The sequence below is a fragment of the Trichosurus vulpecula genome, chromosome 3 (genome assembly GCF_011100635.1).
Source record: "Trichosurus vulpecula isolate mTriVul1 chromosome 3, mTriVul1.pri, whole genome shotgun sequence".
In the NCBI taxonomy this organism is placed as follows: domain Eukaryota; kingdom Metazoa; phylum Chordata; class Mammalia; order Diprotodontia; family Phalangeridae; genus Trichosurus; species Trichosurus vulpecula.
Window position 1 is genome coordinate 383,771,953 of NC_050575.1, and position 16,775 is coordinate 383,788,727.

The following is a 16,775-nucleotide window of genomic DNA, read 5'->3' on the forward strand; positions in this document are numbered from 1 at the left end:
GTATGTATGAAACAAGAGGGTGTTCTGAGTAACTCAATTCACCAGAAAACTTAACTGGCGCTGACTTCCAAGCTCATCCTTGCATATTGTTGTTTGGCTGTGTTGGATTTCCCCATATTTGGAGGAGAACCTCCTTGTATAGCTCAGCTTGCCAGTGAAAGCAAGTCAGGTGACCAAGTCTGAAAGTAACAGGGCTGGAAGCTCCAAAGTGGAAATCCAGTGGTATCTCCAGGAAATCATGTAATAAAAGGATAATCAATCTTGAACTAGAAGGAACCTTAGAGGACATCTTTACAGATGAGGAAACTGAGGCTTAGAGAGATTAAGCAGCTTGCCCAAGCTCACACAGGATCCTCAGTTGTCAAAGGGAGATTGAGTAATGTTCATTATATGGTATGTAACAGAGCTGGGATTCAAACTCATGTCTACTGGCTCCAAATATAACTTTGTTTCCACTAAATCTGTCTCAGCAATAAATGGAAAATGGAACTGACCTGGTAACTGTGCCAGTTTCCACCGATGGAGTCCAAGAAATTAAACTAACAGGGAAAATGATGACAAATTTCTAGTCCTTCATCTTACTAATCATCTTAGGCAAGATTTAGAGCCTTGTGACTTCGAGAGTCGTTCAGGTAATCTGTTTGGCTCCGCCGTCATCCGCTGATTGATTTATTTATTCTACAACCACATATTAAGTGCCTACTGCATGCAAAGCTGTGTTGGGTACTGGGGGAGATACAAAGATAACTGAAGACTTTATTTCTTCACCCCTGCTCTTAATTGGATACCCCCCGATACTATAATCTTCTTTTCATAGGGCTCCCCATTGTTGTTGTGTCTTTTCAGTTGTGTCTGACTCTTCATGACTCCATTTGGGGTTTTCTTGGATACTGGAGTGGCTTGCCTTTTACTTCTCCAGCTCAATTTACAGATGTGGAACCAAGGCAAACAAGGTGAAATGACTTGACCAGGGTCACACAGCTAGGAAGTATCTGAGGCCAGATTTGAACTCAGGTCTTCCTGACCCCAGGCCCATCACTAACCATTGTGCCACCTAGCTGCCCCCATTGCCTGCAGTGAGACACTTTCACCCTCTGCTTAAAATCTACCTCTCTACCCTTATTCTATACTCTTCTTTACATTTCCAAAATGGTACCTAGGTGGTACAGTCGATAGAAGGCAGGGCTCAGGATGACCTGAATTCAAATCCAGCCTCAGACATTTATTATATCACCCTTGGCAAGTCACTAAACCATGGTTTACCTCGATTTCCTCAGCTGTAAAATGGGGATAATAGTAGGGCTATTGTGAGAATCAGATGAGATGATGTTTGTGAAGCTCATAGCACATAGTACATAAAAAATTGGAGTGGGGGCTTATAATTGAAAGAGCGCTCGTTCTGGAGTTGAGGACTTGGGTTCAGATCTTGCCTCTGATACTATCTGAATGACCTTGATCAGGTCACTTAAGCTCCCTTCTGTAAAACAAGGGGATTATACTGCAGGACCTCGAAGGACCCTGCCAGCTCTTAGTATATGATCCTAACCGCTAACCCGCACCCTGCCTTTTATAGACGAGAAAACTGAGAAAGAAATGTCTTTCCAAAGAAAGAAAATTGTTTTCACCCAGTCATAGAACTAATATCTAAGCAGAGCCAAGATTCAAACCCAGGGCATTTGGTTTCAAACCCAGCTTGCTTTTCGCTCCAACATGTGCCCTTGGCTGCCCTCTGTTCTTACGTCTAATGAGTCTTCCTTGGCAAAGTAAATTAGGGCTTGAGGGCAAACAGTTGAGAGTCTTGAAATGGGATTGAAGCCACCATGGGGCTGAGGATGATGGTGGTACCTGGTGCTAGATGGAAAGAGAGAGTCTTGGGTGTAAAGAGGAATCCCTCAGTGGTTTATTACATCTGATCATCTCCTTTTCTTACAGGCTTCTTCCTCTTCCCTTGAGGCATCGATTGCTACAAGGCCCCCTTTCAAGGATGTAGAAGTACGTCCAGGGGTGCCGGACAACCTGGACAGAGGCAACCGGACAGTGCAGGAGGCCGTCTCTAGCTCTGACCAATGCCAGCTGAGTGGACTGGATCCAGAGAGTGCCGACCTTGGAGCCATAAGTAGGTGTCTTGTCATATGTGTCTTGAGTAGAGATTAGGACAGTACTGTGGTGATAGAGGACTTTGCACAGAGCTCCCAGAAGTCTATAACAAGAGACTACTCTGACCACACAGGTGGACCAGACCATCTCTGGTTCTACAGGGAAGGAGCAGCGACTGGAAGCTGATCGTACCTCCCTAGACTCAGAGGTCTTAGACTGTTTATTACAAGGCCAAAGGGGAACCTCACTCTGAGAGAACCCAGTGTGCCCCTTCCCCCCCACCAGGATCAAAAGCATTTAATTTGATTTATATTTCAGTGTTTCCACTACAGTATGAGGGTAACCTAATCGCAACCCCTCCCCTTTCCAATTTCCTTGGGAAAATCCCAGAGTAGCTATTGAGGTCATAAAATGAGTCTCCATCAGTAAGGGCTTTGGAGAAGGCAGCTGGAGGTGGAGTCTTATGTCTCCTTCCTGGCCAGTGGATTGGAGTTAAAAATCCCTGCCTTTGCTGTTCTGGATTCCCTCCACCAAGTGGTGTTTGTTTAGCAACAAGAGCTGGTGCCAGTGAGCAGAAGGGGACCAGGAGGAGGGCTTGAGGGTGGTCTGGGAGGCGTACAGAACACCAAGGAGGTGATGGACCATATCCTGCCGCTCAAAGCACCTCTGGAAGGGCCAGTTTTGAGGGCCCACTAAGCCTTAAGGCCGTTGCTAGGGTGGAAGCTGTGATATATGACAGAGTTTGGAAGTCTTTGAAAGTGGCATGCCAAAATTCTGACCTTTCTTATATATAGAGGGAGAGTGCTAACCACTGGGTGGGAAACAGAATTGGGGATGGAACAGGGGATTTGTAGATGCAGGGATGACTGTGCCAACCACCAGCTCTCATATGAGAATGGGAGGATGATGGAGAGAAAATGAAATTTACTATTGGCTCTTTGCCAGCCACTGACTGAAGGGGCTTATGTGTACCGGCTGAGGGTTTGCGCCAGTATCAGGTCCAATTGGCAAAGCAACAGAGTAGGTAACAGTGACCATTAGCCTGCATCCTAATGAAAGCAGTTGGCTGGTGTCATAGAATTATAACATTAGATCCTGCAAGGATTTTAGGGGTGAGCTAGTTCTGCCCTCTTGTCTTTCTTGGTTTTTTTAAATTTTATTTTAATTTATGGAATAAAACAAGCATTTCCATAACATAGTACAATAAAAGAGGTAATTGTACGTGAAACTGCAGACAAGGAAACTGAGGCCTCAAGAGCCCGAGACTTTCCTACAGTCACACAGAGAGTAAATAATAGAATGGGGGTGTGAACTTGGTCATACAGTAAGGTCTTCTCTATCTCCACCTGGATGTCCCAAAGACATCTTAAACGCAACATGTCCAAAACACAACTCGTCTTCTATGCCTGCTCTTTCTCTAAAATGCTTTAGAGGCAGGGAGGTCATGTGGATGGGATGCTGCTCTGGCATCAGGAAGACCTGAGTTCAGTTTTAGCCTCGGGATACTTGGTTTGTGGTTATTGTCCTTCTTTCTCAAAGAGATCCAGAATGATATCACTACGTTGGAGTCAACACACAGTGTGTTCATCTGTGGCCGATAAAACCAATATGAGCTTGGAAGGCTCTACCACGGGTCAGGCACAAACAGTCCATTTGGAGTGGAGATGTCTCTAAAAGTGTGCATCTCATGTTTCTTTTGAGCTATGCAATTCTGCTTTGCTCTTGGAGCACAGCGCCTTCTTTGATGTGGGCATGCCATGCTGTTCAGTCCTTTGCCAGCATCTCCCATGTTATGCAATCAACCCACAGTCCTTCAGAGAGACCGTGAGAGTCCTTGTATTGCTTCTCCTGACCTCCATATGAGCGCCTTCCTTGTGTGAGTTATGTGACCTTGGGAAAGTCATTTAACCTCTGCCTGACCCGGTTTCTTCATCTGTAAGAGGAGGATAATAATAGTGCCCAACTCCCAATGTTGGTGTGATGATCAAGTGATATGAAAATGCTTGGCAAACCTTAAGCTAGTTATTAGCATTGTTACTGTGGTTAAAGACATTGCCATCTTTGCGGATTCACATCCTCACAAGCAGTGTTGATTCTTTCCTCTTCCTCATCCCTCATATCCAATCATTTTCCAAGTCTTGTTCATTCTATTCCCACGAAATCTCCCATCTGGACCCTTCTTTCCATTCATGGGGTCAGATTCTTTTCACCTCTTTCCTGACCTTTTACAGCAGCCCCCTAATTGAAGTTCTTACTTCCAGTGTCTCCCCTCTGCAATCCATCCCCTGTACAGCTATCAAATTAATATTCCTAAAATCTGACTTCACCGTGTTACTTTCCTGCTCAAAAAATCTTGCTTCTAGGTTAAAATACAAACTCCCCAGCCAGGCATTAAGCCACATATGGTCCCAACTTTCCATTCTGATTTCAGACTACTCTAATCATTCTCCCTTCCAGCCAAAATGGTATCCTGGTTGTCCCTTAAACTCAGCATTCCATTTCCCATCTCCTTGCTCTCACATGGTCTGTCTTTCTGACTGGAATGTGCTCTCTCCTCAGCTGTTTCCTGATTCCTGTACCTCCCTGCCTCTCCCCCCACATTGTTAGTATTTTCTCCCACCTCCCTTATCTTGTATTTATTTTTCTGTCTGCGTGTTGTATTCCTCCAAATGTAAGCCCTTTGAAGGCAAAAACAGTTTCATTTTTAGAGTTCTTTGTCCTCCCAGGTTCTAGTATAGTACCTTGTACTCAATAGGTGCTTAATAAATGCTTGTTGAATTGAATTCTTTAATGGCTAACTTCTTACATGCAACTTTCCCAAGATCCTCTGGTGGCCAATGAGAGGCAAGTGATAGTGTAGAAAGGGCATTGGTCCTGGAATCAGTAGAGACCTGGCTGGGTGGGCATGGGCAGGTGATTAATTTCTCTGAACTTCCTTGTCCTCCTCTATAAAATTACATTAGAGTCTGTAGTACCTGTACCTCATAGGATTGTTATAAAGATCCAAAAAGATAGGACACATGAAATATTTTAGACACCTTAAAAATTCTATATCAATGTTAGCTACTGCCATAACGGGCCAACCGACCCATCCAAGGTCCTTACGCCAGCTTCTTGTCCTAGCTTCTGAGAATATTCCATAAAGTTGTACTTTGATGTTCTTGAGTCTGTTTACCCAAACTTATCTTCCCACTGCCTAATCTCCTGCTTAATCTGGTAACTCCACAGCCCCATGAGGGACTTTATCTATGGCAGGAGTTCTTTGCCTTTTTTGAGTCTTGGACCCCTTGGCAGTTGAGTGAAGCCTGTGGACCCTTTCTCAGAATCATGTTTTTAAGTGATTGAAGGAAATTCAAAATTTCAGTGAGAGGCTAGTAAAAATAAAGGTATGTATTTTTCCCCATTCAGATTCACAGACCCCCTGAAATCTGTCCATGAACCCTGGGTTAAGAAAGCCTATTCTATGACAAAGGCCACAGTTATCTGCCTTCTAAACAACTTGAGTCTCTGTTCTGCTTCGGTTCATTGCTCATCACTTGACCACTTCCTGTCCATTCCCTCGAGACCAGTTTCTCTCTCTGTGTGTCTCTCTCTCTCTCTCTCTCTCTCTCTCTCTCTCTCTCTCTCTCTCTCTCCCCCCCACTCCCCTTGGATCTTCACAGTCTGCTTATCTTAAAGGAAAGCCCCCACACCACCTAGTACGAAAGCTGAAACCTAACCCCAGATCATTTGGATCTGGCTCCTAGTCACCCTTAAAGGACTGCATTCCTAGGGAAGGTGGAGAGTGAAGTTTGGAGATGGAATCTCTCTACCCTGTCATCTATCCTCCCCAAGGTGGGGGGTGCACTAGGGTCAGCCCATCAAAAAGGCCAAAGGTCAGGCTTTCCATAGCTCTTATACGAAGAACTAGAGGAAGATACCTCTGAGCTCTTGGTAGTGATCCCTGCCTGGAACATCCTCCCCATAGATTAGTAAAGGACCTTAGACAATGGGGCTCGTTGTGGTGGGGGGTGGGGTGGGGGGGATGGCAGGGAAGAGATGGAGTCTGGTAAAAGCTGCTGCTTCTCTTCATCTCATACAATTTCAGGTCTGTCCTCCTAGCTGCTGCCCTTGGGCAGGGTTGTAAGAGATGCTGGTCCTGCCCTAATTGTGGTGAATTGGTCATAGTTATGAGTAAAGCTGAATTTGAACAATAGTTATTGAGTGCTTACTTCAATATGGGCATCTAGGTGGCTCAGTGGATGGAGTGCTGGTCCTGGAGTCAGGAAGACTCCTCTTCCTGAATTCAAATCTGGCCTCAGGCACTTACTAACTCTGTGACCCTGGGCAAGTCACTTAACCCTGTTTGCCTCAGTTTCCTCATCTGTAAAATGAGCTAGAGAAGGAAATGGCAAACCACTCCACTATCTTTGCAAAGAAAACCCCAAATGGGGTCATGAAGAGTCAGACCTGATTGAAATAACAAAACTTACTTCCATATGCCAGGCACCACCTTAGATGCTGGGGATGAAGGGCACCACCAAAACAGTGCCTGCCACCCTCAAGAAGCTCACATTCTACTGAGAAGATACAACCTATGCAACAATAAGTCTAGTGCCCTGAAAAATTATATTCTTCAGAAATGGTGGTATTCCATAACTGCCTGTCATGCAGCATCACTGGGAAAATATGGCTGTTAAAAAGATAGGCCTTTGTCATAGTCAGAAGCTAAGGGTCAGAAAAAGCATGGCATAATTTTCCAAAGGCAATGCTGCCCACTATTGTTCCCCTGCCCAACTCTGGTCTTAGCTCATTGTCCATTCAAAGTGTCTTCCTGAGGAATGTATGCCCATAGACAAGCTCTATAGGTTATCAGTCCAACTATACATCGCAATCTTGACACAAGGCATTCTTCATTTGCTTGGTTTTCCTGTATGGAGAGTTGGGACAAACACTTTTGAGTGATTATGAGCCTCACTGAGAAAGATTTCTTGTGTCCTGGGTCACCCCGAGGGTGATGGAGAGCCCTTTGTCCATGTGGTAGACTGAACAGGCCAAAACACAAGAAGCTATATCACTCAAGGAGGGGAGGGAGGAGGCCAATGATGTCATCAGAGAAATAGAGGACCTTAGTGAGATCGAGGAAAGATTAATCAGACAACGAGCATTGATAAAGCATACGATATGCCAAGCACTGTGCTAGGCACTGGGGATACAAATACAAGAAAGAAATAGTCCTTGCCATCAAGGAGATAACCAGTTGAAGGCTGTGTAATCCAATAGAATCCATAATACATTGAGAGGTATAAAGTTAGACTCTTGATACATTGGATAGACCCCCAGTGGAAGACTTCTTGGGAGTATATGGTCAAGTACCAAAGGCGAGGTAGGCATGGATGAGCTGTGATCTGCCTTCCTGGAAGGAATGAGGGGTGGGGGGAGGCGGAAGGGAGAGGAACATCAATGAAATGATAGGTCTATTCAAGTATCAAAATGGCAGGAAAATTGAGGAAGGAGAGAGTACTAACAATGGGAAATGGGGGAAGGTCTCTTTGAGGGGGTGGGTTCCTGAACTGAATCTTGAAGGAAAATGGGAATTCCAAGAGGCATTGGTGAAGATGGATTGCATTGCTGAAAGACTAGCAGTAGGAAGACAGGTCAAGAGGGTCTGCCAATCAACCAATAGACAAGCATTTATTAAGCACCTATAACATGCTAGGTACCATGCTAAGCAATGGAAATACCAAAATAAAAGTGAAAGTCTCTTCCCTCAAGTACTTTCCATTCTAATTCAAGGGATTAGACTGTGACTTTTTGGGCTATGGAGTAGGCTGGGGGGAGGGGAGCTAAAGGGAAGTCTAGGGCCCAGGGGTTGATATCCACCAGCCCTACCATGCCACCATGGCATCCGTGGTTCCACTGTTCAATGGAAGGATAGGCTGTCTGAGAAGATAGTGAGTTCCCTGTCCCTAGAGGTATTCTAGCAGTTATCCCATCTGTCAAGGATGGTAGATGGGGGAATTCTTCACTGGATCACTGAATGTTAGCACAGCAAGGTATCTTTTTGATCATCTGGTTCTACTCAGTCATCTTACAGGTAAAGAATCTAATACCCAAAGAAGGGAACTTGCCTAAGAGTCATAGAGTTAGGGATAAAGTCTGAAATGGAATTCAGCTCTCCGGACTCTCAAATGAAAAATGACTTGCAATTGCATGGTACTTTAAGGTTTAAAAAAACTCATTCCTCATAGCAACCCTGTGAAGTCACTAAACTCGGAGAGGTTGACTTGCCCAGGTCATACAACCAGTCAATGTCAGAGCTTGGATTAAACCCAGTTTTTCTAGTCCATTGCTACTCTTGCAACATCATGATGCCACTCAAAGACTATAGAGTGGGAGGCTGGACTAGCCCTCTTGGGTTCCCTCCAAGTCTAACATTGTCTGATATAATCCCTTGGTACATCCTGTAAGCAGTGGGCTATGTAGTCAACACCCTTGTAGGAGGGGCTCCCGTGCCCCGAACACTTTAGGCTGTTGTGCTACAACCCAGATCTAAAAGCAGTCACTGGCAGCAGAGAAGGTGGGTCAAAAAGCATATAAACCCCTAGGAGTCCCACCTTCCTACCTCCTCTTCTGTCCTCACACCCCACAAAGCGCCAGTCTAAGGCACTGGGAGAAAGGCAGCTCTTTCTGCAAGCAGTAAGGTCAAGGTTAGCCAAAAGCCAAGTTCAGTGGCATTAAAGAGCTTAGTCCCTGGAAAAGTCAATGGGGATAGGAGAGAGAGAGAGAGACAGACAGACAGACATAGACAGAGAGACAGACAGAGAGAGAGAAACAGAGAGAGACAGAGAGACAGAGAAAGAGAGACAGAGACAGAGAGAGAGAGAGGAAAACAAGAGAGGAGAGGTTGAGAGAGGACGAAGGGGGGAGGGAGAAGAGAAAAGGAGATTGAAAGAGAGAGAAAGGAGAGATGGAAAGTGACAGAGGCATAGAAAGGATTTATGAGGTTATAGGGTGATGTTTTTTATTCTGGGTTTTCACACAGTGGGTGCCAGGCAAAACAGCTTTGACCTGGGAGTCCAGCAGGAGACCCTGCCAGTGTTGTAGTGAGAACTTAATGAAGCGATTCCCTCCATGACCTCAGAGCTCCCCGGGGTCCTCCTAGGAGGCATCCACTCCCATCCCCAGCCCTCTGGATAGGATGAGATGAAGACCTTGTGCAGTCAGTCACACCTCCACCCCCACCTCTACCACAAGGGCGGGCACACACATGCACACAATTTCCCGTTATTCTCACCCTCCCACATCACCAAGAACAGGCTGTGAATGGCTGAGAGCCCTGGAGAATCCTCCTGGAGCTAGGGCAGACATGACAGGGGTCACCCCCCACAGTGAAAATGCATGCAGGGGTGTGCTAAGGGCGGGGGCAGCTGCGGGGCACGAGCCTCCCATCCGCCAGCTGCTCCCCCTTCAAGCTGTTGGGAGCCGCGGCATGATGGCAGAGCTGGAGCCAGGGACGTGCCAGGAGAGCCGTCCCCACGGTTAGGCCAGAGCCCCCAGGTTGCCGTCTGCTGCTCAGGAAACGTGACATTGACTAATGGTTCATTACACACCTGCCACATCTCATTGGCGCCTGAACACAGCCTTCCTGTTCCCAGCCGGGCTGCTTGCTGCCTCTGTGCGTGCAGTTTCTCTCTCTCTCTCTCTCTCTCTCTCTCTCTCTCTCTCTCTCTCTCTCTCTCTCTCTCTCTCTCTCCTTTCCTCCTCCCTCCTTTTACTCTCTCTCCCCCTTTTCCTCTTTCTCTTTCTTTCTCTCTTTACTCTCTCTCCCCCTTTTCCTCCTTCTCTCTCTTTCTCTCTCTCTTCCTCTCTCCCTTCACTCTCTCTCCCCCTCTTCCTCCTTTCTCTCTCCCTCCCTCTCTCCTCTCTCTGTCCCTCTTCCCCCCTCCCTCTTTCCTCTCTCTCCCTCTTTCCTCTCTCTCCCTACCTCCCTCCTCTTTCCTCCTCCCTCCCTTCACTCTCTCTCCCCCTTTTCCTCTTTCTCTTTCTTTCTCTCTTTCTCCCCCCCTTCACTCTCTCTCCCCCTCTTCTTCCTTTCTCTCTCCCTCCCTCTCTCCTCTCTCTCTCCCTCTTCCCCCCCTCTTTCCTCTCTCTCTCTCTCCCTCCCTCTCTCTCTTCCTTCCCTCTCCCTCTCTTACCCAAGCACAGACTGTGTGATCTTTAGCTTGAATGACTGCTCACGGGGGCTATGAGGATGAGTAAGAGAAGGAGAAGAGCATTTCTCATTCACTCACCATGATCCCTGCCCCTTCAATTTCATACTTGAGGATGGTGTTTCACCCTTTACTCATTCATCATGCATGCAGTACAGTCAGAGACAGAGTGGCTGCAGGCACTGAGGGAGATTCAACCCAGGAGATGCTGGGGATAAGATATTTTTATCCCTTACCAAAACACACCCATCTAAATACAGGCACTACCTTTCCTTTGAATATCTCCTCTCCTGTCCTGCACCTGGGAATGACCAGCCTGGGATAGAGTTGGCGAGGGTCTGACTCTCCTGTTCTATAGAATAGAAAGGCACAGGACAGAGGGAAACCCTGCATTTGGGTCCAAGGACCTGAATTTGAATCCCACCTGTGCTACTTGCAGTAGACTTTAGCAAAGTCAGTTCCCCTTTATGGATATCAGTTTTTTCATCTACAAAATGGCAGTATGGAGTGGTGGGGGTGCACAGTTGCGTTTTATGTTCTCTCAAGTTCCTTCCAGCTCATGATCCTAAATTTCCCCTAAGATATTGCTTTCCTCTCATTGTGCCTGCAGAAAATCAGTCTGTGTTAACAGTTTCAGCAGGGGGCATGGGGACAGGCGTTAAGTCCACGGAGCCACCATGTTCCCTTCTTACCACATGCTGCAGAATGAATTTTCCTGTTGAGATGGTGTTATGTATTTCAGCTACATCTCTTTGGGGGGTAGCGGGATGGGGGGAAGGAACCTGTCAAGCTACTATATTTTTGACTAGGCTGTGAGAGGATTTCAAGAGGAGGGATAGAGAGACAGAAAGAGCAAGTCTATTGGGACGAGAGAAGGAAGAAAAAAAATAACACGATGTAGATGGTTTAGCAGAGAGAGCCCTGGAATTGGCAACCAGGAGACATGAGTTCAAATCCAAATTTGGCTGAAACATAGAGGGAAATATTTGAAATGAGACCAAAAAGGTAGGGTGGGGTCAGATTGTGGAGAGCCTTGAATGCTAGACAAAAGAATTTGGCCTTTATTTAGTAGGCAGTGGGGAGGCATTGAATATTTTTGAGCAGAGGAGTGACATGATTATATATCTATACATGAGAAAGAGTCCTCTGACATTTGGGTGAAGGTGGATCAGACCTGTTAGGAAGCTATCACATTGTCGAGGTGGATGTTGAATGGAATGCTTAAATGGAGAAATTGAGGCTCACTCCTTTTGCTCCTCTTGCCCTCCCTGTGGGTAGTAAAATGACCCAGTTTATAGAACTGAGTAGGAGCCAAGGGAGCACTTGGCAGGAGACTCTTTCCCATCAGGAAATGAAAATAGATGAAGGGCAAGTTTTTTTCCAAGTGTGGCCCTTGGCACCTCAGTCCCTCAGTGTCCTGTCCAGGCCCCCTTCAGGGGCACCGGGAAGGCCGGCCCTTGAGCCGCCTCCAAGCGTGGGCCCAGGTGATTTGAATATGGTTTGCATGTAATTTGCATATCATCGTAGGTTCTGTGGTCCCTGGTCAGGCTCATTTTCAAGCAGACACATTTCCACGGTTACCTCTAGAGTCATCGGTCTGATCTTTTTTCCCCCTTTCTTTCTGTTTTCCAATGAAGCATTCTCTCACACAAAAGCAACATAATACAGTGGTGAGAGCATTGAATCGGGAGTCAGAAGGTTGTTATTCAGTCATTTTTGATTGTGTTGGACTCTTCTTGACCCCATTTGGGGTTTTCTTGGCAGAGATCCTGGAGTGGTTTGCTATTTCCTTCTCAAGCTCATTTTACAAATGAGGAAACTGAGGCAAACTGGGTGAAGTGACTTGCCCAAGGTCACACAGCTAATAAGTGTCTGAGACTGGATTTGAACTTCGAGTCTTCCTGACTCCAGGCCCCCATGCTCTATCCACTGCGCCACTTGGCTGCTCAAAGTAGTCAGAGGATCTCAGTTTAAATTCTGGCTACTCCCCTTATCATTTGTGTGACTTCAGGCAGGTCACTTCATTTCTCTGGGCCTCTGTTTCCTCATCTGTAAAATGAAGAGACTGAGCTGGTTTAAGGTTTTTATACCTCAGATCCCTTGGGCAGCAGTGTAGGGAAACTTCTGGACCTCTCCTCAGGATCATGTGTTTAAATACAGAAAATAAAAACATAGCTTACAAAGGAAACCAATTACATTGAAAAGCAATTATCAAAAAAAAATTTTTTTTCAATTCCACAGACCCCAGGTTAAGAACCCCTGCTTTACAGTCCTTCCAGCTCTTTTATCTAGACCAGTGTTTTCTGAGTGCCTACTATGGGAGATATTGTAGAGATCAGCAAGAGGTCCCCGCCTCCAAGGGACCCTAAATCTAGCTGAGAAGTCAAGACCGATTATTTACCAGAATGTGCCTTTGGCAGAATGGGGAAGTAGAAGCAGATATTGGCTCCATTGCCCTCATTTATATCAGTTTTAAGATTTGCAAACCCCCCACTTTTCCCCCTACAACCCTGGAAGGTAAGTGGTGCAGACTTTCCCAGATCTCACAGTTCGTAGACGTCAAGACCCAAACTCTGACTCATCACTCCAGGCCTAAGACTTTCCATTCCATCACGTTGCCTGTCTTGACATCTTACCAGGCTGCTTCAAATCCAAAGGGCCCTGATGGGAGTCCCCAGAAGCTGTGCCACCTCTCTCAGCCTCAGCATCCTCATTTGTAAACCAGGGATAAAAATAGCACCCATGGCACAAAGTTGTGAGGAGCCAATGAGTTAAAATATGTGGAGTGTGTTGTATATTTATATTTATGTAAATTCTAGCTATTATTTTCTGGGCTGTAAGATGGGGGGCTCTTAGTTGGGACAGCCTAACTCTAGACATCATGAAGGCTCTCCTAAGATTTGCTCAGACCAGACACTGCCACAAAGTGTTCAGTGTTGGCCAATGGAGGAGCTCCTAGTTCCCATTGCCAAACAGTTCTGTGAGAGCTTGGTGGGGGTGGGTTGGGGAAGGGGTAGGAGGGGTGGGGAAGGAGATGGCATTGGGTTCAGCTTTGGCCCTTTTCCTCTCCTTCCTTGAAATGATCTGCAAAACAAAATGGCGTACACAAACACATTTACTGTCATTATCCTCTCCCCACCTCCCCAGCCACTTTCGTTGTGGGCTTTCAGGCTGAATTAGGACTTGGGAGGCCTCAAGCATTGATATTGAACGCATTGATAGTGTCAATCTCCCTGGAACTCTTAAACAGCATCGGGGAGAATAATTTGTGCAAGGTGGCCGGGTTGGAGGAGCTATAAGTCCAGAAGTCTGTGTGTGTAGGGAGGTGTCTTCAGATGGGCTTCAACCTATCTGGAAGCCAACAAAAGTTTTCAGCCCTTCATCAGAGGGCTCATCAGAGCCCTTGGGACCTATAATAGCTCTTTTGTTCATATCAGTTGATTATAAGATAGAAAGGCATAATAGAGGTCATCTAGCTAACCTCCCATCCCCCCTCCCCCAAAACTGGCTTTTTTACTGAAAAAGAAATTGAGTATCAAAGAAGGGAAGTTACTCACCCAAGGTCACCCAGATAGTGAGTGCAGGGCTATGGGCTGAGCCCAATGGCACATCACAGAATGAGTCCTCTTATCACACAAGTGGTTGGTGATGCGGGGGCCCACTTTTTTCTCTGCTCTGATTATGAAGCTCCCTTTCCCGTGGCTGGTTTTCTTTTATGCACAAGCTAGAAGAAATGTTCAGATGTTCCGCCAGGAAAGATTTTTTAGGTACTGTGTTGATTTTGTGGCTGATTTAGTAAGGGACAAATGACATTTACATGGATATTTAATAAAAATACACAAATCAATCAGGCTTCAACTCCAAGTAGTTTCATAATGGCACAAAAGATAAAGATAGACCTTTATACCTGGTGACTTGTTGGGAGGAGCCTTTTTGGGGGAGGAGGTTCTGAGTCTTGTAAAGAGTGCTGGCTGGAGGTGAGAGACCTGGGTTTGAATCGTGGCTCTGACCCTTAATATCTGTGTGACTTTGGGAAAGTAACACCCCCCTTTTTAAGCCTCAGTTTCTTCATCTGTAGAATGGAGATAGTGTTCCTTGCATTCTCTGCTCTTTCATGCTGTGGGGAATGTTATTTATAGTCCTTAAAGGGTTATAGATATGTGAACTACTACTTATCTTTCCCAGTACTTATTTCCCCCAACCAAAAAAGACCCCTTTTCAACAGAATTTATCAATAGAAAAGAAAGGGGCATATGAAGCAAATAGGCCTTAGGATGGCCAAGTGCCTGAGATCCAAAAAGGCAGAGGCCAAGGAAGAAGAAGAAGAAAATTATGATGATGATTATGATGATGATGATGATGGAGGAGAAAAAGAAGAGGAGAAAGGAAGAGGAAGAAGAAGATGATGGTGATGACAATGATGATGATGATGATGATGATGATGATGATGATGATGAAGAAGAAGAAGAAGAAGAAGGAGAAGAAGAAGAAGAAGAAGAAGAAGAAGAAGAAGAAGAAGAAGAAGAAGAAGAAGAAGAAGAAGAAGAAGAAGAAGAAGAAGAAGATGACTAAAAATAATATTTGGTACCCTAGGGAAGTGTAATGCTTGACTATAGATAAAATGAATCTTCCTTTGGAACGCTTGAGTCATGAACAGCTCAGACAGGTGAGGAAACTCCTTCTCCAATGCAGGTCAGCACCTTCTTTAAAGAAGAGAGTGCTGCCTAGGGCATTGAGGAGTTCAATGACTTGCTTAGGGTGGCCCATCAGGTATGTGTGTGAGCTAGGATTTGAACCATCCCCATCCACTACAACACACTGCCTCTCTCTTTGAGGAATAAGGAGGTGATTGTCCCCCTGTACAACTGTATTTGGACTCTTGTCTTCAGCTCTGGGTACCACATTCTAGGAGGGATTTTGATAAGCTAGAAAGCATCCAGAGGAGTGCAGTCAGGATGGGGAAGGGTCTCAAGTGCATGCATTATGAGAACCGATGAAAGGAACTGAGCATGTTTAGCCTTGAAGAAGAGATATCTCAGAAGGCAACATGATAGCCATGTTGGAGTCTTAGAAGATCTGTTATATAGAAAAGGGATTCATTCTCTTGGTCCATAGAAGGCATAACCAGGAGTAAAGAGTAAAGTTACAAAGAGGTAAACTGAGGCTTAATGTCAGGAAACAAACTTTCTGACAATTAGAGCTGTCCTAAATGGACTAGGTTACCTGGGGAGATGGTGGGTTCCCTGTCATTGGAGTTCCTCAAGCAGAGGATAGTTTAACAACAAGCAAGTTGTAAATATTTACTATCATCAGGCATTGCACCATGCTAAGCACTGGGGATACAAAGAAAGGCAAAAACTGTCCCTGCCCTCAAGGAGGGTGGATGATGAGTGATGTCAGAGGGCAGGCACTAGCAGCTGGGCGACCAGGAAGGACCCCGTGCCGGAGGTAGGATTTGATCTGAGTCTCTTGAAGGCAGCCCAGAAAAATTAAGAGATGGAGGTGAAGAGGGAGGGCATTCCAAGTAGGGGAAACTAACAGTACTATGGTGATGGGAGATGGAGGAACAGCCAGCCAGCTTGTGTCACCCCATTGTGGAATGTTCAAAGCTGAGAAAGGAGGAAGGAGACTAAGCAGGGTGGCCATTTGGTGGGTGTGTTACTGTGTGTATGAGATGGACTGGATGGCTGCCGAGGTCCTTCCCAATCCTCAGTTCTGTGATTCTGTGTGATGGGGGCAGCCCAGTGAGTAGGCTTTACCTAAGTCACCCAACCAAGGCTCACCCTTCTGTGGAATGATGGCTCTCAGCCCCATGGAGGGGGTTTGGTCTCCAACCAAAGAAGGCAGACATACCCAAGCTAGGAAAATTCAGAAGGCTGGCATTGGGAAAATGAGGTGACACCACCAAGTTGATGACCCTTGCTAGAAGTGCCTGCAATCAGCAAGATAGATTAGGCCACCCATCCCCCGACACCCCCTTGCCCCCCAGAAAACCCAAAGGCAGAGATCAGTGGGCCATACCTTGCTGGCAAGTCCCTTATCCTTGAATTACAATTTAATAGAATGTGGCTGGGAGATTCCTCAGATGGTGCAAATGATTTGTGTCAGTTCCAGGATGATTGGACCTGAGAAAAAGAGGGCTTGGCCTATGATAAGTCTGAGGAAAGATTGCTGAATCCCGCTAGGTTGTTCACCTTATGGAAGTGGATATCTGGGATGGATTGTGGGACACACATGCACAGGCCAGGTTTTAACATCCTGAGATCGGATGGTCAGGGCTAAGAAGTTGGCTCTTTCCCCAGGGACACAATAGGAACCCAAATCACCCCTTGGGTAGTTTCCTAGACTGTGTTAGAGCAAGAAAGTATCTGAAAGACCATCTAATGAAGTCACCTTGGGAAGCATATTGGATAGAGCAGGACCTGGAGTCAGGGAGACCTGGGTGGTGGTGGTGGTGGTGGTGGTGGTAGTAGTAGCAGCAGCAGT

General features: G+C 46.1%; 1 protein-coding gene across 4 annotated transcripts in view; it reads left to right on the forward strand.

The window, feature by feature from the left end:
- Positions 1-16,775, forward strand: part of GSE1 (Gse1 coiled-coil protein) — a 717,997-nt gene that overhangs the window by 301,597 nt on the left and 399,625 nt on the right. For all 4 annotated transcript variants that reach the window (XM_036750482.1, XM_036750483.1, XM_036750485.1 and 1 more), the window contains exon 2: positions 1,933-2,116. In XM_036750482.1, coding sequence (XP_036606377.1) covers positions 1,933-2,116 — 184 coding nt within the window. The remainder of the gene's footprint in view (positions 1-1,932; positions 2,117-16,775) is intronic.